This window comes from Eriocheir sinensis, chromosome 54, assembly GCF_024679095.1.
Source record: "Eriocheir sinensis breed Jianghai 21 chromosome 54, ASM2467909v1, whole genome shotgun sequence".
Classification (NCBI taxonomy): Eukaryota; Metazoa; Arthropoda; class Malacostraca; order Decapoda; family Varunidae; genus Eriocheir; species Eriocheir sinensis.
In genome coordinates, this window is record NC_066562.1 from 2719850 (window position 1) to 2739631 (window position 19782).

The 19782-nt window shown below is 46.6% G+C and overlaps 1 protein-coding gene across 1 annotated transcript; it reads right to left on the reverse strand.

Moving 5' to 3' along the window:
• Positions 1-724: 724 nt before the first annotated feature.
• Positions 725-12954, reverse strand: LOC126983526 (uncharacterized). Its single transcript, XM_050836287.1, has 2 exons — positions 12145-12954; positions 725-2246 (listed from the first exon to the last, which is right to left on the reverse strand). Exons 1-2 carry the CDS (start codon positions 12403-12405, stop codon positions 834-836), a joined length of 1674 nt encoding a protein of 557 aa, XP_050692244.1. The 5' UTR covers positions 12406-12954; the 3' UTR covers positions 725-833.
• Between the last annotated feature and the right edge of the window lie 6828 nt (positions 12955-19782).

Sequence of the window (19782 nt, forward strand, 5' to 3'; positions counted from 1 at the left end):
GCTGGAGGACGCTTAACCTCAGACCTTACTATCATTTCCGAGTGCGGTAAAAGGAACCTTCTGCCTTTCAATGCTTCAAAAACGCAATTTCTCCACCTATCAACTCGACACAATCTTCCAATCACTTATCCCCTATTCTTCGACAACACTCAGCTGTCATCTTCTTAAACACTAAACATCCTCGGTCTATCTTTAACTCAAAATCTTAACTGAAAACATCACATCTCCTATCTCCCTAAATCAGTTTCCTCGAGGTTGGGCGTTCCATATCGTCTCCGTCAGTTTTTCTCCCCCGCACAGTTGCTATCCATATACAGGGGCCTTGTCCGCCCTCGTATGGAGTATGCCTCTCACGTGTGGGGGGGCTCCACTCACACAGCTCTCCTGGACAGAGTGGAGTCTAAGGCTCTTCGTCTCACCAGCTCTCCTCCTCTTACTGATTGATAGTCTTCTACCTCTTAAATTCCGCCGCCATGTTGCCTCTCTTTCTATCTTTTATCGATATTTTCACGCTGACTGCTCTTCTGAACTTTCTAACTGCATGCCTCCCCCCCACCCTCGGCCACGCTGCACACGACTTTCTACTAAAGCTCATCATTCAGTCACCTCTTCCTTACCTCAAGAAAGAGTCATTATTGTATTCATGACACACTTCCGCATGTCATAAGGGATAAATAGTTATAGATTACTGTTTGTGATAGAGATTGGAAAAGAAAATAGTGTGTAATAGTTTTTTCCCCTCTCCTTTTGCCTCAACTGGCTGTAATTCAGCCATTTTTGATCCTTTATATCCTGTTAACGTCTTCCTGTCCGTATTCTTAAGTGAAACCACCTTAGCCGAATGTCCCCTCGGGCACGCTGGGGAAGGGCGTCGCCACGCCGCGGTCGAGGCAGGACAGCAGATGGCGCTCCATGCGCGCACGCACGTAGCGCACACGGCAGGGGTCCTGGCCGTGAGCGATGCTGAAGGCGAAGGCGAGGGCGAAGAGGCCGCAGCTGTGGCCGTCCCGCTGTCGTTGGACGGGCCTCAGCACGGCGCCCGGCTGCGGGGTGTGCAGCGCCTGCAGCTGCCGCACCAGCGCGGACGTGGAGGGCGAGAGTGTGTCGTACAGCGAGTCGTAGATCGCCAGCTGGCCGCCACGCGCCGCGCCGTACGAGGACAGCAGCAGCCAGTGGCTGCCCCCTGTGCGGCCGTATTCCGCCATGGAGGCGAGGCGCTGCGGCGTAGACCTGTTCACCACCTGCAGGAAGAGCGCCCCGCTGCCGGGCTGTAGGGGCGGCAGGGTGAAGGCGGCGCCGCTGGCGTACAGGCCGCGAGTGTTCGGGAACTGTCGCTGCAGCAGCTCCTGGGCCAGGTCCATGACATCATCAGACAGCCAGCGCTGACCCAAGATGTCCCGCCGGTCGGCGCTGCTCAGGCGTCTCAGGGGAAGCAGCGAAGGAGGCGGCGGAGGTGATGGTGGTGGTGGTGGCGCAAGATCTTCCTTGGGCGCGCCTTTACGTGTGAGGGCTTTCGTCAGAGCCACGACGCGGTCGTACACGTACAGACACACGCTCACAATTACGCAGCCACACACGCAAAGAAACACGCACACGTACACACACATGCACATCCGGCACGAACAGAAAGACCGACATCCGGGCTCCTGCCGGGGCTCCGTCACGTCACCCTCGGCGCCGGTCTTTGCCGCCCTCCTCTTCGTGTGTTCCTGGTCTTGCTCCTGCTGCCACGCCTGTATCAGGGCGTCTATGTCGTCTTGGCACCCGCAGATGTCGTCGGGGCGGCCCTCAAGCTTCAGTCTGCCGGAGCGTTCGTTGTATTCTACGGTGACGAGATACTTGTCGCTGAGGCGCTGCAGGATGCCTCCTCCGCCCTCCATGATCCTGCGCCGGTACCTTCGCGGCATCTTGTTGATCGACGTTTGCGTGACCACGGTCTTCGGGGGTGTTGTGGCGCACGTCTGTTCCTCCTCGGCGGGTTCCTGCGCGTCGTGGAACTCTTCCTCCCCCGCCGATGGCTGCTGTGTACAGACACTTGCTCGCGCGGCAGTAGCGGGCCGACGCCCCGCTGCGGGACACTCGCTGGCGGTGGTTTTCACGTGAAAACAAAACCTTAGCGGGGAATATGACGCGATGTCAAACACAAGTCTGGCTTCACCGCACACAAGCCGTCCTTCCTGCAAGCACTTGATGAGAAATCTTGCATCCAAAGCCTTCTTCCGGAGGGTCCTGCGTCCCCTCTTCACCTTGATCCTCACGAAGCACTCCGTCTCCAGCTCCGCAACGATCGTCCAGTTCACGGCGACGAGGCACTCGCCGAACTCTTTGGTCAAGGCGTCCACGGCGACGCAACGCTCCGGGAGCAGCTCCACGGTCATGAAGGTGGCCGAGGAGCGCCGCCTGAAGCAGCAGTAGCGGGTGGCCATCTCTGCCACCAGGTGCAGGGCCGTCACCTGCTTGGAGGCGGGGACCCGCACGCAGCACGCGATGGTCGTCTTGGTGGCCATGCGGAATGACACAAGTCCTTCTGAACGTAACTGTCCAGAACATACCTGTTATAGGGGCGCGATGAGGCACTAGACCTCGGTTTGTGCGCCATGAGCTTGCGTTGGTTGTCGCAGCTTGGAGTTGACATTGCACCCCCCCGAGTCTAGAGCTAGCGCGACACAACCCCCGACTGGCACCCGCTTTTCAATGCGTGTACTACTGATTTGAGGAAAGCTGTAGGGCCAACCTCGTGTATAGGGCATCGCTGAGTAGGGGGAGGAAAAGAGCGAAGGTATTAGGAGATGGAAAGAAGAAGCACAGCGGAATGAACCTACGTTATGAGTGGAAAAGAGTGAGAAAGAACAAGGAAGAGAAGAAACAAATGTAGGGTAGAGAGAATACAGGGAGGGAAAAGTGCTAAAGAGAGAAGTGAAGAGCGAGAAAGTTAGATAGCGAGAAAGAATTGAAGTATATCATGAAAGGAAAGAAACAAATAAAAGAAATAATAGACAAAGGGAGGAACGAAGGAAAGAAGGAAGAAATTTGTGAAAGTAGTAGAAAGGAAGAATAGAGAGAGAGAGAGAGAGAGAGAGAGAGAGAGAGAGAGAGAGAGAGAGAGAGAGAGAGAGAGAGATGTTGTTATAGGAAGAAGAGAGGAAGAGGAAGAGGAAAATTAAGAAGGAGAATGAAACAAGTATAGGAAAAAAAAGGGGCAGAAATAATGTAATGTTTAGAAAGAGAGAAAAGGTAAAAGAAGACCAAGAAAGAAAGTGAACGAAAACTCTAGGAAAGAGGAGATGAAGGAAAACCTGTGTGGAGGTGTGAAGAGAAACAGAGAGAGGAAGAGAAGACGGAAGCTGGGAATGGAAGAGGAGGAGGTAAGAAGGAAGAGTGGGTGAGGACAGTCTTCTTCCTTGAGTGGCCATCATCCTAGATTGTCTTTAAGGTTGATTTTACTTTCTTCCTTGTCTTCAATTTAGAATTCGAGGAAGAAGAAGAAGAAAGAAGACAAAAAGATGAAGAGGAAAAGGAACAGGATGAGAAGGAAGGAGGAGGAAGAGGAAACATGGAAACATGGAAATGCAGGCAACATAAAGCCTATTGGCTCCTTACGAGGTAGCCCGCTTTGGTGATTTAATCTGCTCGACAGCCACTCGGGGCCTGGGGAGCAGACGAAAGCACCTCGATAATGAGGAGCAGATGAAAGCACCTCGATATTCAGTTTACTCCCGACGCAGCGAAGTGACGGTCGATTCTATATCTGAAGGAGTTGATGGTATTCGCATTTACTACTTCTGAAGGAAGGTTGTTCCAGTGGCGGATGACTCGGTTTGAAAAGAAACTCCTTCCGATGTCTGTGTTACATCGACTAGACTGAATGGGTAAACTGTTATTTCTAGTTTTTAGGTTGGTTTGCAGTTCAAAGAATTTGGAGTAATCGACGTTATTGAACTTTTTCAGATACTTGAAGACTTGAATCATATTCCCTCGTAGGCGTCTTTTCTCCAGTGTAAAGAGATTGAGTCGCTTGAGTCGTTCTTCGTACGGCTGAGCCCTTAAGGTTGGTATCATCTTCGTGGCGCGTCGTTGAATCCTTTCTAGTAAATCAATGTCCTTTCTGTAATTAGGAGACCAGAACTGTACTGCATACTCGAGGTGCGGTCTTACCATGGAATTATACAAGGATAGCATCACGTCTGGCGTTTTACACTCGAAGTTCCTCGCTATAAACCCGAGCATAGTGTTGGCTTTGTTATATGCATTTTTACAGTGATTCGCGTGTTTCAGGTCACTGCTGATAGTGACTCCAAGATCCTTTTCTTCCTGCATCGCCTGCAGAGATGTATGAATGGGAAACCTCTGCAGGCGATGCAGGAGGAATAGGATCTTGGAGTCACTATCAGCAGTGACCTGAAACACGCGAATGGGGGAAGAGTAGGAGGAGGAGGAGGAGGAGGGGAGGAGTACAAAGGATTACAAAGGAAAAGCAAACAGCAACAGACCTCTTGGTCCTAACTAGGCTGTTTGTTGTTGCTACCATCTACTCTAATCCTAGAGTCAGAGACACAGGACAGCAAAGGCGAAGGCTCCTCCCCTCCCACCAGTCCCTCCAGCCGAGGCTGGCACGAAAAGGAAGAATACCATGTAGTATTGAAAAACTACAATGGAGTTTTACATGGACAGAAGGAAGATCATACACGACAACTAAGCTAACACTACTTGATGTTAGACCGGAGCAAAATAGCGGATGTTCGGGTTAGCTTCTAAATATTTGTCGAGTTGGTTTTTGAACGTGCAAATAGTTTTGCTTTCGACGACGTTTTGAGGCAAACCATTCCATACATTGATGACACGGTTGAAGAAGAAGTGTTTTGATTCATTTGAGTTGCAACGCTTCCTCGTTATTTTGTCTCCATTGTTTCTTGTTACACTTGATTGAGAGACTGTAATAATCATAAACATTAATGTTATCGAGTCCTTTGAAAATTTTAAACACCTCTATAAGGTCACCTCTTACCCTGCTCTGTTATAAGCTGAATAAGTTCAGTTCTTTAAGTCTGTCTTCGTACGGTTTGTTTCGCAGTCTAGGGATCATTTTAGTAGCTCGACGCTGCACCCTCTCGAGTTTATCTATATCTCTTCTGTAATAGGGAGACCAAAACTGAACGCAGTACTCAAGATGTGGGCGAACTAACGACTTGTACAGTGCAGTCATGGGGTAATCGTAATCTGTAATCGTAATCGACTACAATCAATTACAGTTTTTCAATTAATCGTAATCGTAGTCGATTACACTCTTTGTTTTTAGTAATCATAATCGTAATCGAATACTTTAATGTAATCGCAATCGTGATTACTTTTACGATTACATTCGCAAAGTTTTAGTTAATAGTTTCTCGTACACAAGTATGTGCTCTAAATATCTGGAGTAATTCAACCAATTAAATATTTAGTACGGTACATGTGTAGGAAATTTGCAAGTTCACCTTTCAGTCCTTCATGTAATCACGATTGTAATCACGATTCATACATCATGTAATCGTAATCGTAATCGATTATACCTAATTTTATTGTAATCATAATCGTAATCGTAATCGTGAAAATATTAAGTAATCGTAATCGTAATCGATTACATGACGTAAGTAATCGCCCCATGTCTGGTACAGTGTCAATATTACTTTTTGAAATGTACGACCAATAAATCCGATCAGTTTGTTGGCAGTTTTTACTACTTCTGAGCAATGTTGACTCGGTTTAAGATCGTTCGAAATTATTACTTCAAGATCTTTTTCTTTGCTGGCTTCAGAAAGTCGCACTCCGTTAGTTTGATAATGAATACGATCGTTGTTGATTCCGTCATGCATAACCTTGCACTTTTCAATATTGAAACTCATTTGCCATGATCGTACCCAGCTACTTAAACGTTCGAGATCAGCTTGAAAGTGTTCTTTATCCATTGTCGTAGTGACTCTGCTGGCTTTTTTCCTTTTTTTTACACTTTTGCTGTAAAAAAAATCGTATGTAAGTAATACCCAGGACAATATTGTCTTTCCTTATGCGTCCTGCTTGTATAGCGGATCGGCACCTGTTGGTTAGTCCCCCTCGTATTCTTTAACAGTCTTAGCAAAGTTCAAGTTCAAGCATGTGTAACAAACCTAAAAATATCACTCACTGGTCTTGCCTCTGTTCTTGACCGTGTTTATTCACGAGATAACCGAAGCTGTGTGATTCAACGCGTACTACAAACCAGGGGTGTGGAGTCGGAATCGGAGTCGCAGTTTGAGTCGCTGGAGTCGCCTACTTTTGTTCGGAGTCGGAGTATGAGTCGGAGTCGGTAAAAATATCTCCGACTCCGACTCCTTTACGATACGTGTGATATTTTGTGGCTAGGATTTATTTGCCTACCATTGTACTGCAGAAGAGGGGAGGGGGGTGGAGTCAGAATCGAAGTCGGAGTCGCAGTCTTGAAATTTCCTGGAGTCGGAGTTGATTTTTTTATTTCCGACTCCACACCCCTGCTTCAAACACCCGCCGTAGAAAGTAAAGAAGAGAAGGGCGGAGAAAAGAGGGAAAGCGGAGATATAAAAAAAATAGTGTGGATAAAAAAAAAGAGGATGGGAAGAATTATGGGAGGAAAGGTAACGGGAGGAATAAAAAAAAGGGAGGAAAGAGAGGAGGAGGGGAGGGAGAGGGGAGGGAGACCAAAATAGTGTGAGCAACATAAAAAAAGGAAGAGGGAGAAAGGAGGGAACACGGAAGAAGGAAATAAGGAGGATAAGAAAGGGAACAGATGGAGGGAAAGAGGGAACGGAATATCGGAGGAAAATAAAAGGGAGAAAGGTATAGGGAGAATAAAAGAAGGAATAAAGGAAGGGAGAGAGGGAAGGGGATACAGAAAGAAAGTAGTAGAAGAAAAAAAGGAAAGAAAGAAGGAAGGAAGGGAGAGGTAAAGAAGACCAAAAGGATCAAAAGAAGAAGAGTCAAAGGAATATAGAATCAGAGGAATAGGAAGAAAGGTAAAGATACGAATGAAGGAAATAAGGAAGAAATGAATGATGAATAGAGAAGGAAGGGAGAGGTAAAGAAGACCAAAAGGAACTAAAAGAGAATAGTCAAAGGAATATAGAATCAGAGGAATAGGAAGAAAGATAAAGATGCGAATGAAGGAAGTGAGGAAGAAATAAATGATGAATAGAGAGGGAAAAATTAACAAAAAAGAAACGAGAGAGGAAGGGAAGAAAAAGGGAAGGGAAGAGACAAAAAACGGATATTCTGAAACTGAAACAAATATAAACACAATTAACACGTGAGAAAACATTGATGAACTTTCCCCTACTAACACACACACACACACACACACACACACACACACACACACACACACACACATGGAAAACGGAGGAAGAAAGAAGGAATCATTAGAAGATAAAGAAACGGGGAGAGGAAAATAGGAAATAGAATATGTCAAAACGTGGATGAAAGAAGATATGAAAGTAAAGAGGAAAAGTAAAGCGCGGGAGGTGGGAGAAGGAACTTAGAACTGAGGAAGGATTTGAAGGATGAAATAAAGGGAAGGAATATAGACATGTGCTTTTTGGGTACTTTAGTTGACGTTATCCATGAGACAGAATGGCTGGTGCAGTTACGCGATATCAGGCGTGAAAGTCGCTGCGCCTGGACCGTAGACTTTATACATTATTTGGAGGGATGATACAGCTGACACATTTGGAAGATTTGATACAACTTTTTGGGGGAAGATTACATTTATTTGGAAGATTTGACACATTTGGAAGATTTGATACTTCTTTTGGAAGATACAGTTAACACATTTGAAAGATTTGATACATTTGGAAGATTTGATACTTCTTTTTGGAAGATACAGCTAACACATTTAAACGAAGTGATACATTTTTTTGGAAGATTCGATACATTTGAAAGATTTGATACTTATTTTTTTGGAAGACACAGTTGATACATTTTGGAAGATACAATTGATACATATTTTTTGATAGGTACGGTGTGAGTTGTAGTAATGTAGATTCTTGGTGACCGCACTCCCTTATGAGGTATGTTATGAGGTTTTGATTATATTCACGCACGTAAGCGAGGGGAGCCAGGCACATAACGCATAGGGAGACTAAAAAAGAAACGGGAGAGGGATGAGGGGAATGATGGACAGTATGGAGGTAAAGATAGATAAAGAAAGAGAGGAGCTGAGAGAAGGAAGTCAGATCGAAGGAAGGGTTTGGAAGGATGAAAGAAAGGGTGACACAGTGGCCTAGATTACATTGAAACCGTGACACATTTACTGTATTGCATCACTAATAATATTTACGTAAATCTTTTAGTCTTTATTACATTTATGACTTGTATCACTGTTGTACACACTTATATGTATGAGTTACAACACTATTGAGGACACACACACACACACACACACACACACACACACACACACACACACACACACACACACACCTGTTTATCTCTCACCTAACTCTACTAACTATGTAAAATTCTTTGACTATTTAAACTCTAAAGTGGAGCACATCTTGACCCACTCTCCCTTCGCTGAAATCTCCATTTTTGGAGATTTTAATGTTTACCACCAGCTTTGGCTTTCATCCTCTTTCACTGACCAGCCTGGTGAACAAACCTACAGCCTTGCTCTCTTCAACGACCTAGAGCAATTGGTTCAGCACCCTACACGTATTCCCGACCGTCCTGGAGACAGGCCCAACATACTAGATCTCTTCCTTACCTCTAACCCTTCTGCTTACTATGTCAAACTGTTCTTTCCGTTGGGCTCCTCCGATCACAACCTTATTTATTTATCCTGTCCTATCGCTCCTGTACATCCTCTGGACCCAGCGAAGAGGCGATGCTTCTGGCATTTTGCTTCAGCTCGGTGGGACGACCTGAGGATGTACTTTTCCGATTTCCCGTGGAATGATTACTGCTTCCAGGAGAGAGACCCCTCTGTGTGTGCCCATCGCTTCACAGAGGTGATTTTCTTTGGAATGGAGGCATACATTCCATGTACTTTCTCTCCTCCCCATGCTAAAAAGACTTATTTTAATCACGCTTGTTCTCGTGCTATCAAAGATAGAGAGGCAGCTCACAAAAGGTACCAAAGCCTTCGATTTTTACATTTCCGACCGGAATCGTGCCAAATCTATTCTTCGACTTACCAAAAAATCCTTTATTCATAGCAAATGTCAACACCTAGCTTTCTGTAATTCTTTCAGAGACTTCTGGTACATAGCCAAAAATATCTCCTCCAATTTCACTTGTTCCTCTTTCCCGCCTCTTCTTAACCCAGACAGCAGCACTGTCGTCTCATCTGTCTCTAAGGCTGAACTCTTCACATAAACTTTCTGTAACAACTTCACTCTGGACGATTCTGGGCATATTCCTCCTACTCATCCCCCCTCTGGCTCTTCATGTCTGTTATTAAGATTTTCCTAATGATGTTTTCTATGCCTCTGCCGTGGAAGACGGTCACTGTTCTTCCCCTAAACCTATCAACAGTGGTGTTCAACAGGGCTCTGTCCTATCACCCACTCTCTTCCTGTTATTCATCAATGATCTTTCCATAACAAACTGTCCTATCCACTTATACGGTAATGACTCCACTCTGCATTATTCAACTTCTTTCAGCAGAAGACCCTCTCAACAGGAATTACATGACTCCAGGCTGGAGGCTGCAGAACGCTTAACCTCAGACCTTACTATCATTTCCAAGTGCGGTAAAAGGAACCTTGTGCCCTTCAATGCCTCAAAAACCCAATTTCTCCACCTATCAACTCGACACAATCTTCCAAACACCTATCCGCTATTCTTCGACAACACCCAGCTGTCATCTTCTTAAACACTAAACATCCTCGGTCTATCCTTAACTCAAAATCTTAACAGAAAACTTCACATCTCCTCTCTCGCTAAATCAGCTTCCTCGAGGTTGGGCGTTCTATATCGTCTCCGTCAGTCTTTCTCCCCCGCACAGTTGCTATCCATATACAGGGGCCTTGTCCGCCCTCGTATGGAGTATGCCTCTCACGTGTGGGGGGGCTCCACTCACACTGCTCACCTGGACAGAGTGGAGTCTAAGGCTCTTCGTCTCACCAGCTCTCCTCCCCTTACTGATTGATAGTCTTCTACCTCTTAAATTCCGCCGCCATGTTGCCTCTCTTTCTATCTTTTATCGATATTTTCACGTTGACTGCTCCTCTGAGCTTGCTACCTGCATGCCTCCCCCCCCCCACCCCACCCCCACCCCCGGCCACGCTGCACACGACTTTCTACTAAAGCTCATCCCTTTACAGTCCAAATCCCTTTCGCACGAGTTACCCAGCATCTTCACTCCTCTTTCTAGAGAGAATCTTGAGAGGTGGTCTTCAGGACAGCCTGCTTGTATGTAGCGGCTGGCGGGACGCGAACTTGCATCCTCCTGGACGCCGCAACCGCACGCCGACCATTCAGTCACCTCTTCCTTACCTCAAGAAAGAGTCATTATTGTATTCATGACACACTTCCGCATGTCATAAGGGATAATTAGTTATAGATTACTGTTTGTGATAGAGATTGGAAAAGAAAATAGTGTGTAATAGTTTTTTCCCCTCTCCTTTTGCCTCCACTGGCTGTAATTCAGCCATTTTTGATCCTTTATATCCTGTTAACGTCTTCCTGTCCGTATTCTTAAGTGAAACCACCTTAGCCGAATGTCCCTTCGTGCACGCTGGGGAAGGGCGTCGCCACGCCGCGGTCGAGGCAGGACAGCAGATGGCGCTCCATGCGCGCACGCACGTAGCGCACACGGCAGGGGTCCTGGCCGTGAGCGATGCTGAAGGCGAAGGCGAGGGCGAAGAGGCCGCAGCTGTGGCCGTCCCGCTGTCGCTGGACGGGCCTTAGCACGGCGCCAGGCGGCGGGGCGTGCAGCGCCTGCAGCTGCCGCACCAGCGCGGACGTGGAGGGCGAGAGTGTGTCGTACAGCGAGTCGTAGATCGCCAGCTGGCCGCCGCGCGCCGCGCCGTACGAGGACAGCAGCAGCCAGTGGCTGCCCCCTGTGCGGCCGTATTCCGCCATGGAGGCGAGGCGCTGTGGCGTAGACCTGTTCACCACCTGCAGGAAGAGCGCCCCGTTGCCAGGCTGTAGGGGCTGCAGAGTGAAGGCGGCGCCGCTGGCGTACAGGCCGCGAGTGTTCGGGAACTGTCGCTGCAGCAGCTCTTGGGCCAGGTCCATGACGTCATCAGACAGCCAGCGCTGGCCCAGGATGTCCTGCCGGTCGGCGCTGCTCAGGCGTCTCAGGGGAAGCAGCGAAGGAGGCGGCGGAGGTGATGGTGGTGGTGGTGGTGGCGCAAGGTGTCGGGCCCTTGACGTCGCTTGTCTAGTATCTTCCTTGGGCGCGCCTTTACGTGTGAGGGTTTTCTTCAGAGCCGCGACGCGGTCGTACATATACAGACACACGCTCACAATTACGCAGCCGTTCACGCAAAGAAACACGCACACGTACACACACATGCACATCCGGCACGAACAGAAAGACCGACATCCGGGCTCCTGCCGGGGCTCCGTCACGTCACTCTCGGCGCCGGTCTTTGCCGCCTTCCTCTTCGTGTGTTCCTGGTCTTGCTCCTGCTGCCACGCCTGTATCAGGGCGTCTATGTCGTCCTGGCACCCGCAGATGTCGTCGGGGCGGCCCTCAAGCTTCAGTCTGCCGGAGCGTTCGTTGTATTCTACGGTGACGAGATACTTGTCGCTGAGGCGCTGCAGGATGCCTCCTCCGCCCTCCATGATCCTGCGCCGGTACCTTCGCGGCATCTTGTTGATTGACGTTTGCGTGACCACGGTCTTCGGGGGTGTTGTGGCGCACGTCTGTTCCTCCTCGGCGGGTTCCTGCTCGTCGTGGAACTCTTCCTCCCCCGCCGATGGCTGCTGTGTGGAGACACTTGCTCGCGCGGCAGTAGTGGGCCGACGCCCCACTGCGGGACACTCGCTGGCGGTGGTTTTCACGTGAAAACAAAACCTTAGCGGGGAATATGACGCGATGTTAAACACAAGTCTGGCTTCACCGCACACAAGCCGTCCTTCCTGCAAGCACTTGATGAGAAATCTTGCATCCAAAGCCTTCTTCCGGAGGGTCCTGCGTCCCCTCTTCACCTTGATCCTCACGAAGCACTCCGTCTCCAGCTCCGCCACGATCGTCCAGTTCACGGCGACGAGGCACTCGCCGAACTCTTTGGTCAAGGCGTCCACGGCGACGCAACGCTCCGGGAGCAGCTCCACGGTCATGAAGGTGGCCGAGGATCGCCGCCTGTAGCAGCAGCAGCGGGTGGCCATCTCGGCCACCAGGTGCAGGGCCGTCACCTGCTTGGAGGCGGGGACTCGCACGCAGCACGCGATGGTCGTCTTGGTGGCCATGCGGAATGACACAAGTCCTTCTGAACGTGACTGTCCAGAACATACCTGTTATAGGGGCGCGATGAGGCACTAGACCTCGGTTTGTGCGCCATGAGCTTGCGTTGGTTGTCGCAGCTTGGAGTTGACATTGCACCCCCCCGAGTCTAGAGCTAGCGGGACACAACCCCCGACTGGCACCCGCTTTTCAATGCGTGTACTACTGATTTGTGGAAAGCTGTAGGGTCAACCTCGTGTATAGGGCATCGCTGAGTAGGGGAGGAAAAGAGCGAAGGTATTAGGAGATGGAAAGAAGAAGCACAGCGGAATGAACCTATGTTAAGAATGGAAAAGAGTAAGAAAGAACAAGGAAGAGAAGAAACAAATGTAGGGTAGAGAGAATACAGGGAGGAAAAAGAGAGAAATGAAGAGCGAGAAAGTTAGATAGCGAGAAAGAATTGAAGTGTATCATGAAAGGAAAGAAACAAATAAAAGAAATACTAGACAAAGGGAGGAACGAAGGAAAGAAGGAAGAAATTTGTGAAAGTAGTAGAAAGGAAGAATAGAGAAGAGAGAGAGAGAGAGAGAGATGTAGTTTTAGGAAGAGAAGAGGAAGAGGAAGAGGAAAATTAAGAAGGGGAATGAAACAAGTATAGGAAAAAAAAGGGGCAGAAAAAATGTAATGTTTAGAAAGAGAGAAAAGGTAAAAGAAGACCAAGAAAGAAAGTGAACGAAAACTCTAGGAAAGAGGAGATGAAGGAAAACAGGTTTGGAGGTGTGAAGAGAAACAGAGAGAGGAAGAGAAGACGGAAGCTGGGAATGGAAGAGGAGGAGGCAAGAAGGAAGAGGAGGAGGAGTGGGTGAGGACAGTCTTCTTCCTTGAGTGGCCATCATCCTAGATTGTCTTTAAGGTTGATTTTACTTTCTTCCTTGTCTTGAATTTAGAATTCGAGGAAGAAGAAGAAGAAAGAAGACAAAAAAATGAAGAGGAAAAGGAACAAGATGAGAAGGAAGGAGGAGGAAGAGGAAACATGGAAACATGGAATTGCAGGCAACATAAAGCCTATTGGCTCCTTGCGAGGTAGCCCGCTTTGGTGATTTAATCTGCTCGACAGCCACTTGGGGCCTGGGGAGCAGACGAAAGCACCTCGATATTGAGGAGAAGATGAAAGCACCTCGATATTGAGGAGCAGATGAAAGCACCTCGAGATTCAGTTTACTCCCGACGCAGCGAAGTGACGGTCGATTCTATATCTGAAGGAGTTGATGGTATTCGCATTTACTGCTTCTGAAGGAAGATTGTTCCAGTGGCGGATGACTCGGTTTGGAAAGAAACTCCTTCCGATGTCTGTGTTACATCGACTAGACTGAATGGGTAAACCGTTATTTCTAGTTCTTAGGTTGGTTTGCAGTTCAAAGAATTTGGAGTAATCGACGTTATTGAATTTTTTCAGATACTTGAAGACTTGAATCATATTCCCTCGTAGGCGTCTTTTCTCCAGTGTAAAGAGATTGAGTCGCTTGAGTCGTTCTTCGTACGGCTGAGCCCTTAAGGTTGGTATCATCTTCGTGGCGCGTCGTTGAATCCTTTCTAGGAAATCAATGTCCTTTCTGTAATTAGGAGACCAGAACTGTACTGCATAGTCGAGATGCGGTCTTACCATGGAATTATACAAGGATAGCATCACGTCTGGCGTTTTACAATCGAAGTTCCTCGCTATAAACCCGAGCATAGTGTTGGCTTTGTTATATGCATTTTTACAGTGATTCGCGTGTTTCAGGTCACTGCTGATAGTGACTCCAAGATCCTTTTCCTCCTGCATCGCCTGCAGAGGAGGATCTTGGAGTCACTATCAGCAGTGACTTGAAAGACGCGAATGGGGGAAGAGGAGGAGGAGGAGGAGGAGGAGGAGGAGGAGTACAAAGGAGTACAAAGGAAAAGCAAACAGCAACAGACCTCTTGGTCCTAACTAGGCTGTTTGCTGTTGCTACCATCTACTCTAATCCTAGAGTCAGAGACACAGGACAGCAAAGGCGAAGGCTCCTCCCCTCCCACCAGTCCCTCCAGCCGAGGCTGGCACGAAAAGGAAGAATACCATGTAGTATTGAAAAACTACAATGGAGTTTTACATGGACAGAAGGAAGATCATACACGACAACTAAGCTAACACTACTTGATGTTAGACCGGAGCAAAATAGCGGATGTTCGGGTTAGCTTCTAAATATTTGTCGAGTTGGTATTTGAACGTGCAAATAGTTTCGCTTTCGACGACGTTTTGAGGCAAACCATTGCATACATTGATGACACGGTTGAAGAAGAAGTTTTTTGATTCATTTGAGTTGCAACGTTTCCTCGTTATTTTGTCTCCATTGTTTCTTGTTACACTTGATTGAGAGACTGTAAAATAATCATAAACAATAACGTTATCGAGTCCTTTGAAAATTTTAAACACCTCTATAAGGTCACCTCTTAGCCTGGTCTGTGATAAGCTGAATAAGTTCAGTTCTTTAAGTCTGTCTTCGTGCGGTTTGTTTCGCAGTCTAGGAATCGTTTTAGTAGCTCGACGCTGCACCCTCTCGAGTTTATCTATATCTCTTCTGTAATAGGGAGACCAAAACTGAACGCAGTACTCAAGATGTGGGCGAACTAACGACTTGTACAGTGCAGTCATGGGGTAATCGTAATCTGTAATCGTAATCGACTACAATCAATTACAGTTTTTAATTAATCGTAATCGTAATCGATTACACTCTTTGTTTTTAGTAATCATAATCGTAATCGAATACTTTAAAAATGTAATCGTAATCGTGATTACTTTTGCGATTACATTCGCAAAGTTCTAGTTAATAGTTCTCGTACACAAGTATGTGCTCTAAATATCTGTAGTAACTCAACCAATTAAATATTTAGTACGGTACATGTGTAGGAAATTTGCAAGTTCACCTTCCAGTCCTTCATGTAATCACGATTGTAATCACGATTCATACATCATGTAATCGTAATCATAATCGATTACACCTAATTTTATTGTAATCGTAATCGTAATCGTGAAAATATTAAGTAATCGCAATCGTAATTGTAATCGATTACACCTAATTTTATTGTAATCGTAATCGTAATCGTAATCGTGAAAATATTAAGTAATCGTAATCGTAATCGATTACATGACGTAAGTAATCGCCCCATGTCTGGTACAATGTCAATATTACTTTTTGAAATGTACGTCCAATAAATCCGATCAGTTTGTTGGCAGTTTTTACTACTTCTGAGCAATGTTGACTCGGTTTAAGATCGTTCGAAATTATTACTTCAAGATCTTTTTCTTTGCTGGCCTCAGAAAGTCACACTCCGTTAGTTTGATAATGAATACGATCGTTGTTGATTCCGTCATGCATAACCTTGCACTTTTCAATATTGAAACTCATTTGCCATGATCGTATCCAGCTACTTAAACGTTCGAGATCAGCTTGAAAGTGTTCTTTATCCATTGTCGTAGCGACTCTGCTGGCTTTTTTTTCCTTTTTTTTGCCCTTTTGCCGTAAAAAAAATCGTATGCAAGTAATACCCAGGACAATATTGTCTTTCTTTATGCGTTCTGCTTGTATAGCGGTTCGGCACCTGTTGGTTAGTCCCCCTCGTATTCTTTAACAGTCTTAGCAAAGTTCAAGTTCAAGTATGTGTAACAAACCTAAAAATATCACTCACTGGTCTTGCCTCTGTTCTTGACCGTGTTTATGCACGAGATAACCAAAGCTGTGTGATTCAACGCGTACTACAAACCAGGGGTGTGGAGTCGGAATCGGAGTCGCAGTCTGAGTTGCCGGAGTCGCCTACTTTTGGTCGGAGTCGGCGTATGAGTCGGAGTCGGTAAAAATATCTCCGACTCCGACTCCTTTACGATACGTGTGATATTTTGTGGCTAGGATTCATTTGCCTACCACTGTGCTGCAGAAAAGGGGAGGGGGGTGGAGTTGGAGTCGGAGTCGCAATCTTAAAATATCATGGATTCGGAGTTGGAGTCGAAGTCGGAGTCGCAGTCTTAAAATTTCCTGGAGTCGAAGTCGGAGTCGCAGTCTTAAAATTTCCTGGAGTCGAAGTCGGAGTTGCAGTCTTAAAATTTCCTGGAGTCGAAGTCGATTTTTTTTATTTCCGACTCCACACCCCTGCTTCAAACACCCGCCATAGAAAGTAAAGAAGAGAAGGGCGGAGAAAGGAGGGAGAGCGAAGAGAAAAAAATAGTATGGATAAAAAAAAAAAGAATAAAGGGAGAAAAGGATGGGAAGAATTATGGGAGGAAAGGTAACGGGAGGAATAAAAAAAAGGGAGACAGAAGGAGGAGGGGAGGGAGACAAAAATAGTGTGAGCAACATAAAAAAGGGAGAAGGAGAAAGGAGGGAACAGGGAAGAAGGAAATAAGGAGGATAAAAAAGGAAATAGATGGAGGGAAAGAGGGAAGGGAATATCGGAGGAAAATAAAAGGGAGAAGGGGATAGGGAGGATAAAGGAAGGAATAAAGGGAAGGGAAGGAAGGAAGGGAATGTAGATGGAAAATAATGAAAGGAATAAAAATGGGAAGAAGAAAGGAAGGGAGGGAGAGGTAAAGAAGACCAAAAGGGAGTAAAGGAGAAGAGTCAAAGGAATATAGAATCAGAGGAATAGGAAGAAAGATAAAGATACGAATGAAGGAAATAAGGAAGAAATGAATGATGAATAGAGAAGGAAGGGAGAGGTAAAGAAGACCAAAATGAACTAAAGGAGAAGGGTCAGAGGAATATAGAGTCAGAGGAATAGGAAGAATGCTAAAGATACGAATGAGGGAAATAAGGAGGAAATGAATGATGAATAGAGAGGGAAAAAAGAAAAGAAACGAGGGAGGAAGGGAAGAAAGAGGGAAAGGAGGAGACAAAAAACGGATATTCTGAAACTGAAACTAATATAAACACAGTAAACACGAGAGAAAACATTGATAAAGTTTCCCCTACTAGCACACACACACACACACACACACACACACACACACACACACACACACACACACACACACACACACTTCACCTTTCGCCCAAAATCCTCTTAGGCCCAAGAATCCTCGCAACATAATCGGATTTTCAAGACTTCCCGTGTAAACAAGTACTTTAGGTAAACAGCGACGGCCCAGGGAGAGGATGGAAGGGGAAGGGAGAGGATGGAAGAGGCAGGGATAGGCTGGGACGGGACTGGAAGAGGCTGGGTTAGGTTAGGTTAGGTTAGAAAAATCGGAAAAAAAAGTCAGGGTATAAACAGGGATAGAAGAAACTGGGGACGGCAGGGATAGGCTTGGATAGGGTATTGGAGACAGGGATGGGACGGGATGGGCTTAAAGAGGCTAGAAGATGATTTAAGAGGAAAAGAGAGGCTGGAAGTGGCAAAAATAGGCTTGCATAGTAGGATAGAAGAAACATAGGTAGTCAGGGATAGTGTAGAGCCGCAAGGATAGACTAAAGGATAATGGAAAGCAAGGATAGGCTATGAAAGACAGGGATAGGCAAGAAGATAAGGTGGAGTCAAGGAGAGAGAGGAAAGGACAGGTTGGAAATAGTATAGATAGACTGGAAGATGCTTTGAGATTCTAGTCCTGAGCAGAGAGAGAAAGTAAGACTAAAATAGGTTAGAATGGTCAAGGATACACTAGGATACGTTGGGATGGAATGCAAGAGGGAGAAGGATATACTGGAAGAAGCTAAAGAAGACAAGAAGAACGGAAACTCTGCAAAAGACCAAGATAGAAGAAGTTGGGAACGGCATTGAAAGACAGGGAGAGGCTTAAAGAGGATAGCAGAGGATCGGATCGGTTAGGAGAAACTGGAATAGACTTGGAGTATCTTAAAGAGGCTAAGTGAGGCAGGGAGAAGATCGGAAACTCTGGAAATGGTAAAGACAAGAGAGGAAGAAGCTGGGAATGGCATTGAGGAGACTAGAAAAGGATTGGATTGGCTAGGAGAAGCAGGGATAGGCTGGGAGTATCTTTAAAAGGCTAAAAAAAGCAGGGAGAAGATCGGAAACTCAAGGAAAGGCAAAGATAAGATAGGAAGAAGCTGGGAATGCCATTGAGAGACAGGGAGAGGCTTGAAACGGGTAGAATAGGATCGGATCGGTTAGGAGAAGCAAGTATAGGCTGGGAATAGCTAAAAGAGGCTAAACAATGCAGGGAGAAGATCGGAAACTCTGGAAATGACAAAGATAAGATAGGAAGAAGCTGGGAATGGCATTGAGAGACAGGGACAGGTTTGAAACGGCTAAAAAAGGATCGGATTGGCTAGGAGAAGCAGGGACAGGCTGGGAGTAGTTTAAAGAGGCTTAGAGAGCCAAGAATAGGCTAGACTAGAATAGGATAGAAGCTGAGAGAGGTAGGCATAGGCAGGGAAAGGCTAGGTAAGGCAGTCGTAAATTGAGACACAGGGAAATGAAGGGAATATGGCGGAAGACGGAAGGAGAGCAAGAGGAAAGATTGAAAGTGGCAAGGAGAGGGAAGGAAGAGATTGGAAGAGGCGGAGTTTGGAAGGAGAGGAGAGAGAGAAAGAGCAAATGGAGCGGCATGCAGGGATAGGCTCAGAAACTATAGACCAAACAGAAGTGAATAGTAGGAAGCAAAAAGGAGGTTCAGAAAGTTAAGCAAAGTAAAAACAAAAACAAGGAAAGGTAGAAAATAAGACGTAGAGTGAAGTTAATGGAGACAGGTAGAGGGAGTGAGACATCTGGAGGCAGGGAGAGAGGAAGGAAAAAAGGGAGAGCGTAAGACAGGGAGAGGGGAGAGAGAAGGGAAGGAGGAAGGGAGGGAGAGGCAAATATGATGAGATGGTGAGACATATCGGCGGGGCGCGTGGCGAGGCTCACTTTGTTTGTTTGTTTCCAGAGAGAGAGAGAGAGAGAGAGAGGGGGGGGGGAAGGGGGGACAAAACTGAAGATTCCTATATGAAAAATTGACTAACGTAAGAAAGAAAAAAAAAAGGAAGGAAGGAAAGAAACAAAGAAGCAGGGCAAGAGAGAGAGAGAGAGGAGTGGAGAAAAAGGAAGCTAAAAGAGAAGTGAAGACAGATAGCTCCTGGGACGGCATCGACAGCCATCCTGCCTCCTTCCTATAATGGCCGCCTCCCTCCCTCCGCCTTTCCTCTCCCTTCTTCCCTCTCTCCTCCATCCCTCCGTCCCTCTTCCCTCCTCCCATCCGGTTGTTGCCTTAGTGGCCGGAGGGGAGGAAGGGAAGGAGGGAGAGGGGGGATGGCAGGAGGGGAGAGAGGAAAGGAGAGGAAATTTAGGAGGGAAGGTTTTGGAAGGGGAGAATTATGCTAAAACTTAGGAAAGGGAGGAAGGAAGGAAGGAGAGATTTGGAGAGAACTAGTGCCGATACTGCTGCTGCTACTGCT

Coding starts and splice junctions, on each gene's coding strand:
- LOC126983526 (XM_050836287.1), bottom strand. CDS start 12,405: ATGGCCACCAAGACGACCATCGCGTGCTGCGTGCGAGTCCCCGCCTCC. Junction 2,247..12,144: donor AGTGCTTCGTGAGGATCAAG/GTGAAGAGGGGA, acceptor GTGAGGATCAAG/GTGAAGAGGGGACGCAGGAC.